We start from the raw sequence: 7,287 nt of genomic DNA on the forward strand, positions 1-7,287 counted from the left end.
TGAGGTCGCGTGCTGAGATCGGGAACGCCTTGAGTATGGAGTTTTAGGTTCTCGATCAGATTAGGGTTCATCGTCGGGTTTAGGGTTTATCGCCGGGATGAGATTAGGGTTTTAGGGTTCGGACTTTAGCTTAGGGTTTAGAGCGTAATCGTGCTGATAACGTGTTATAAAACAAGAGAATATAATCTGTATGTTTATATCTTATTCATAAACATAAGGAGTCATTTATATATAAGAAATTACACCGTCATAAAATAATGGAAGGACTAGAGAAATGAAATACAAATATGGAAATAGTATAAATCATAAACTAATAAGGAAAAAGGAAACTAGGGTTTTTCTCTCTCTCCAGTCACCGGCTCTCTCTCTCTAGGGCGTGGCCGTCTCTCTCTCCCTTTCTAGATATGTGACGGTTATGGACATCCACAATATGATTTATAACGCATGTAATATTTTCAAGATGACAAATGAAAATATTCATGTTTATGCAATTTAGGTTAGTGACCACGTGTTGATATAAATAATAATAAAAATGCTGGCAGCTACGTTACATCGGTTACAAGACAAAACACAAAAGTAAGCATTGCAGTCAAATAATACAAAGCTATCGTTATGTAAAGCCACGAGCTAGTGGCGATAATGAAGCACGTCCCTACAACAGTCTTCTTCTTGCTCTCCACTCTCCTCCTCGCCGTCTCCATCGAGTCTCCACCACCGCCACTGTTTCCCGATGAAGCTCTACCCACTAAATCCGGTTACCTCCCGGTTAAACCCGCCCCAGGCTCCTCCATGTTCTATGCCTACTACGAAGCCCAAAAGCCAACCACAACTCTCACCGACACTCCACTCCTCGTTTGGCTCCAAGGTGGGCCAGGCTGCTCTTCCATGATTGGCAACTTCTACGAGCTTGGCCCTTGGCGAGTAGTTTCACGCGCCACAGAGCTAGAACCCAACCCCGGCGCTTGGAACCACCTCTTCGGCTTACTTTTCTTGGATAACCCCATCGGTGTCGGATTCAGCATCGCCGCTTCAAAACAAGACATACCAAGTAATCAGAGACAGGTGGCAGAGCAGCTGTACGCAGCTCTCGTGGAATTCACCGAGCAGAACCCAGGTTTTGAACACCGACCGGTTTACATAACCGGCGAGAGCTACGCCGGGAAGTATGTTCCAGCTATTGGTTACTATATCCTCAAAGAAAAGCCCAATGGGAAGGTTAATCTAAAAGGCCTTGCCATAGGAAATGGGCTAACCGACCCGGTAACCCAAATCCGGACCCATGCGGTCAACGTCTATTACTCGGGTCTGGTCAACGCGAAACAGAGAGAAGCGCTCGAGAAAGCTCAAGAGATATCAATATATCTCGTGAAGGCTCGGAAATGGCGCGAAGCAGCAGATGCTAGACTCGAACTATTGACGCTACTAGGCAACATGACAGGACTCGCGACGCTTTACAACACCGCACGGATGATACCGTATAGAACGGACCTGGTGGTGGATCTCATGAACCAGAGGGAGGCGAAACGGGTACTGGGAGTGAGCGAAACGATGCGTTTTGAGGAATGCAGCGATGAAGTGGAAGAGGCTTTACGAGGAGACGTGATGAAGAGCGTGAAGTTCATGGTGGAGTACGCGGTGGAGAGGACCAACGTGTTGTTGTATCAAGGTATGTTAGATCTAAGAGACGGCGTCGTTTCGACTGAGGAGTGGATGAAGAATATGAACTGGTCCGGGTTGGAGATGTTTTTGACGGCGGAGAGGCGGGTGTGGAAGGATGGTAACGGTGATGTCGCGGGCTACGTACAGAGGTGGGGGAATTTGTCACACGTGGCGGTTTCTGGAGCGGGGCATTTCGTTCCGACAGACAAAGCTGTTAACTCGAGGGATATGATTGAAGCTTGGGTTCTGGGTAAAGGTTTGTTCGATGCTGAGGACGTACATCAGACATTAACGTCAAGCGTTTTAGAGTCCAAGCCAAATAGATTTGATTCTGGAAATTGAGTGAAAGATCCACTGTACTAGTTGAGTTGTGTAACACTGAATAAGAGTTTGATTCTAGTTGTTCTTGTAATTTTTCATTGTACGTGCAATTGATCATTATGTTCTCAAAGTATTTACTTTCTTGGATATAGTTTTTCTCCGGGGCTAATCATTTGCCTGCTATATGAAACTTCAGCGAGATTTAATATTAACAAACCAAACGGTGGCTGAAAAAATATTAAGTAAAACTAAGAACTTAATTTGATTGATTATAAGAAAAAAAGCATGTAATGGCGATTGGAGGCGGGATTGTGATAAGAGACTCAAAGTGAAGAGTAGAAATTACTCAACACAAAGAAAGCACATAGAAACCCGTACTATGAAGCCATTTTATTGTTTTAGGGAAGAAGAAGTAAGGGCACCCCGTAGAAAACCTACGAGTATTTCAGAGCTATTGATCATATATATCTCTCCCCTTTTTAATTTGCTTCATTCCCCGATTCATTTTTTGCGGCAAAAACCATTCAAGCAAACCAAAAAACCAACAAAAGATTGTGAAAAGCAACTCCGACAGAGAAAAAGACCAACCATAAACTGAAGCTCTTTAGTCTCAGCTTAAGATTGGAATCCTAAAGACGGCTCTTGCTCAATTTGTGAAACTTGTAGCTTTTATAATGCGATAGCCAGTTAGGGCTGAAGATAGTCGCTGTCACTGAAGCTGGCTGGGCTTACTTCAAATTGAGTTTGGAGTTAACTATAAAGCCCATTCAGTTTTATTAGAAAAAAAATATGTAACCACTGTTTGATTGACCTAGTAATACGTTCATCAACCCTTTCTCTATTATTTCTGGATCCATTATTTCTTAAATCAATGGCTGCTGCTACCTTAAAAAAATGAGATAAATCTATGATTAATTAATCATAGGAGGCACCATCTCGTACGTGAAAAATACATAGAGGTCAATGGTCATATATAATTATTGGTTGATACAGTTATGAACTGATATATTTCCAAATTAATACCCATCATCTTTTTTAGCTTCATCTGAACTTAATCTGTTTAGTTGTATGCATAGCTAATCTTGAATGTCGGACCGTGTCCTCCAATTTGTAAAAGACGTGTACCTGATGAAATCGATAAGTGAAACTGGCAGGAACATGAGGAATGTGGTCCTCTCAATACTACGATAAGGCAACGCGTAAAATCATTTTTATTTCTTAAAGCCAAAGTAATCTTTGTCCGTTTTATATCAAAACAAAAAAAATTATTCGAAAACTTCCCTTATAAATAATGTTACTCAATCCGTCAACTTGTCTCCTGAGCAACAAGAACAAAAAAAAAAGAAATGGAAGGCACACTGATCTCGTCGTCGCCATTCAGGTTCCACCCTTTGACGACGTCACGCAGAATCGCCACCATAACTAAGAGGAGAAAACAAACCACCGTGTGTTGCGACTACTACTACCAAGGAGGACGAGCGGTGGACGAGAACATGGTGGTCCTTAGGAAACGGATCCATGAGATTAAGATGGTTGAACGAAACTACGAACCTCCTTCCCACTGGATGCAGTGGGAGAAGCATTTCTACTGCAGCTACGATGCTACTATCTGTGACGCTCTGTGTATTCTCCAAACTTTCCTCATGAACTCTCGTCCCAGCGTTGCGTTTGGAACGTTGCTTCTCATCTTTTTCAGCGTTCCCGTCTCAACTGCTTTCTTTGCGTTTCGCATCTTTGACATTGTTCTTTGGCTTATGAGTGCCATTCACGTAGGATGATCGTGTATAGTGCGTTAATGTGTTGATATTTTCTTTTAGTTTATTGTATCGGTTCCTATGATAACAACAATCCTATTTTGATATGGTTTGGAGAAACAGAATAGTAAGATATGAAACAGAGTAGTAAGATATATAAAAGAGAGAAAGATCAAAGAGTGATATATATATGAGATCATAGACACTACGGAGACTAGTGTTTCAAGAGAGTAACCAATTGATTTTAGGGGTGGGCACAATTACTCGTTACTCGGCTTATACTCGTTACTTGGTTCATACTTGGCTCTTAAAACCGAGTACTAGTCTTGATCAAATCGTGTATCAAGTCATTTATTTCAATTACTCGCAAGTACACAACAAGTATCAAATACTAAAATAAAAGCAACTACTTGGTGTTGTTAGCTTGTTAAGGCTTGTTACTCGTTTTTACGTTTGAACAATATTTTTAAAAATTGTAATAGAATAACTCGTTTATACAAGTAATAAATTAAAACTTAATATAGAAAAAAATTAGAGTTTTTTATTTTATATATTGGATGTGGATGAAAACCTGTTCTAGTTATTTTTAATGTTATATCCTATATCGATTTAGAACATATCAAAAATATGAAAATAGTCTTTATAAGAAAAATTGTTTAGCTTATAATTATAACTAAGTGTTTTTTAAATTCATGTGTAAAGTTTAAGTAGCTAAAATAAAATAAATAAACTTAAAAATAATTATTAAATAACTTATAAGCAGTTTATAAGTAACAAGTAGTAACATGAGACAAGTAACTTGCAAGTATACTATTTTTTAACAAGTACTTGAAAGTGTAAATATTCGTTTTTAACAAATCAAATACAAATACAAATTTTTATTATTCGAACAAGCCAAGCCAAATACTAAGTATGCGAAAAATGGCAAATACTTGGCTTGCGCCCACCGCTAATTGATTTTGTATATTATATTAATTATCCATTAAATTCAAATAAGCCAAGAATTTGTTTCCAAACGAACAACTTCAACGAAATATCTCTGTTTCATATTTGACTATATTAAATTCTATGTGTTCCTTTATCCATTCATAGATGCTTGCTTCTCTCCTTACTTTGGCGTTTGAGTCATCGACCACGTCACTGGTTTTTTTTTTTACAAAGCTTATCAACCTGTTCCCATAAAAAGGCAATGTTAAAGTCACACATATATAGCTACCACAATCTTGCATGCATATATATGATCTTGAAAACTTGATGTACATCTTTCAATGAATCCGGCCACAGGATGGCAGAGAAGTCTTCCTCATGGACATGAAAATGGAGAAATTATTTTGATCTTCAAGCCCCCAAATTTTTGGGAAATTTTTTATGAACATAGACCCATAAATTTGTAAAAAATAAAATTTCAGGTCCCAAATTATGGAAATTTTTATCAAATCGTGTACGGCCCCCAAAATCTCAGGAGTGCGGTCCTGTAGATGTGTATTTGGAGACAGCAGAGTGGTGCCATTCTGAGGCTTCCAGGGGTTGTGGAACATGGTTTTCTGGGCATGCTTCCATTGTGATCCTTGCAGGTAAGCTTGGTGTTAAAATCATCAACAAAGTGTGTTCATGAGAGAGGACTAGAGTTCTACTGTAGAGAAGGAATTTGACGATGTTGGTTTAGAGTTTGGACTAGGACGTTGTTTTGGCATTGTACCAACAAACTCCTTACACAAAAAAAAAACATTCAAAATCAGTTATGCAGCTTGATATACTAGCTGTTTGTCTGCACAGACTAAAAGGCCGTTGATATATGAACTACAGAAGAAGATGGCCATCAAAACAGAATTTTAAAAAGGAGCTATTCTGTTTTGACATATATAGATATCAAAAAAGGGGTCTAAATGTATATATTCCAAAATCGAAGAGAAGAATCTATACAATCTGTAAGAGAAGAGAAAAAGAGAACTGAGGCAGGCGACTTTGGCATCTCAACCTCAAATGTCTTTGTATCTGTCTGTAAGTTACGACAAAAAGCAAAGCTCAGCTTCAGTTCCAGCTAATTCCTCTCCATTGTCAAAAACATATGAGCTACTTCCTCTGTTAAATTATTATCTCTCCTTTTCCCTCTCGCTTTCATTGTTACTGAACGTGTTCATAACCATAAAGTTACTGTTATATCTCTTTAGATAATGCGGATTATGGTAATACTTCCGGTTCTTTTGCTGCGTCCTCCAGTAGCACGCAAGCGCCCCAAACGCGCAGCTCGCAAGCGCTATGGCCAACGCAGCTCCCACCGGCACAACTAGAGCGTTGGTGGGAACCGCCATTTCATCTGCAGCTGCTGCAACAACCACCTCCTCCTTGCTCCCACCGTCACCGTTTTTCTTGTGAGATGACACAAGTTTCTCTCCGTAGTACTTCTTCAAGAACTTGTAGACTTCATCGTGATCCCAGTCGGTGCTCGAAAGGTAACACGACGGGCAAAGCTGCTTCGGCGGCCATATCATCTTCGGGAACTTGGGGTCTCCTGTTCCGAGAGAGGCCTCGTCTTTCTTGAGCCTCTCGTTGACCTTGTTGTGAGCGCTCCACAGCCACAAGACGATGTCACGTGACTTTTTAAACGGAGTTTTCACGCTGTCAAAATGAAAAAAAAAAACACATTGAGCTCTTAGTTGAGAGAGGATGCGATAATCGAGCTTATCCGGATCTCTCTCTTTTTAGTTTTGACCTTAAGCACATGTCGTGAAAATGCTGGCGGCATTCATCACACATGAAGAAGTTGTTGATGAAATCGCAAATGGCTGTGAATGCAAACTGGCTTTCTCCATCTTCGATCCTCACGGAAAGCGAATGCATCATGATCCATAATCCGCAGCTGCAGTCATACCATTTTGAAAAGAGTTCAATTACTGTTGCTTGAATCTAAAGACCCTGTTTGCAAAAACAATACCTGAATCCTCTAGTTTCGTTCTTGCTGCCACGGCAAAACATCTGGCGATGCAAATATAAAACGGGAGAATTAGATATCTCTGCGTTTAAGGGAAAACATTAAAAGCAAAGTTGTTACGCTCACTCACGTAATATCCACGCGGAAGATCCTTTCCACATATATGGAAGCTTCGCAGGGTATTGTTTTCCACTGCAGAATCATGGCCATAAGAGCATTCGCCTAACGGACACAACTCATCAAAATTCAAGAGAATTTCAGCACTTCCCTTGCGACACCTATGGAGATTTCATATAGTAGATTAGGCATGTGAATGTGAAATATAGAAGATGATATTTTTACCTTTTTGAAGGATGATGTGGCACTAAAAGCTGGAGGAACCTGATAAATGAAGTACTTGTTTCAGATGACTTGATTGCCTGTGGTCATCATTCAACAAAGGTGAAAGGGATTATACTTGCATATAATAAAATCCAAAAGACTTGATCTACCTTATGTGACAAAATGATATCAAAAGCTTCTTCAGTTGCCTCCTCAATGTCATATAAAGCCTGAGAAATCTGTGATAAATCAACAACCAGCTCTATTTAGTGTCCTAGAATACCATTATAGCAAAAGTGG

The 7,287-nt window shown here is 39.8% G+C and overlaps 3 protein-coding genes across 3 annotated transcripts in view; 2 read left to right on the plus strand and 1 right to left on the minus strand.

Moving 5' to 3' along the window:
- Positions 1–548: 548 nt before the first annotated feature.
- Positions 549–2,113, plus strand: LOC106343703 (serine carboxypeptidase-like 50). The gene has a single exon (XM_013782991.1). It carries the CDS (start codon positions 640–642, stop codon positions 1,999–2,001), a length of 1,362 nt encoding a protein of 453 aa, XP_013638445.1. The 5' UTR covers positions 549–639; the 3' UTR covers positions 2,002–2,113.
- A 1,133-nt stretch (positions 2,114–3,246) lies between these two features.
- On the plus strand, positions 3,247–3,841 carry LOC106293480. The gene has a single exon (XM_013729155.1). The coding sequence runs from the start codon at positions 3,327–3,329 to the stop codon at positions 3,756–3,758; it is 432 nt and encodes a 143-aa protein (XP_013584609.1). The 5' UTR covers positions 3,247–3,326; the 3' UTR covers positions 3,759–3,841.
- A 1,697-nt stretch (positions 3,842–5,538) lies between these two features.
- LOC106292747 (sulfhydryl oxidase 1) overlaps positions 5,539–7,287 on the minus strand; it is a 3,182-nt gene continuing 1,433 nt past the window's right edge. Inside the window, exons 6-11 of the mRNA XM_013728398.1 lie at positions 7,158–7,226; positions 7,009–7,085; positions 6,797–6,944; positions 6,670–6,710; positions 6,448–6,594; positions 5,539–6,353 (exon numbers count right to left, since the gene is read on the minus strand). Of these exons, the coding sequence (XP_013583852.1) occupies positions 5,828–6,353; positions 6,448–6,594; positions 6,670–6,710; positions 6,797–6,944; positions 7,009–7,085; positions 7,158–7,226 (1,008 nt within the window). The 3' untranslated portion in view covers positions 5,539–5,827. The remainder of the gene's footprint in view (positions 6,354–6,447; positions 6,595–6,669; positions 6,711–6,796; positions 6,945–7,008; positions 7,086–7,157; positions 7,227–7,287) is intronic.

Source organism: Brassica oleracea, chromosome C5, assembly GCF_000695525.1.
Source record: "Brassica oleracea var. oleracea cultivar TO1000 chromosome C5, BOL, whole genome shotgun sequence".
NCBI lineage: Eukaryota > Viridiplantae > Streptophyta > Magnoliopsida > Brassicales > Brassicaceae > Brassica > Brassica oleracea.

Coding starts and splice junctions, on each gene's coding strand:
- LOC106293480 (XM_013729155.1), top strand. CDS start 3,327: ATGGAAGGCACACTGATCTCGTCGTCGCCATTCAGGTTCCACCCTTTG.
- LOC106343703 (XM_013782991.1), top strand. CDS start 640: ATGAAGCACGTCCCTACAACAGTCTTCTTCTTGCTCTCCACTCTCCTC.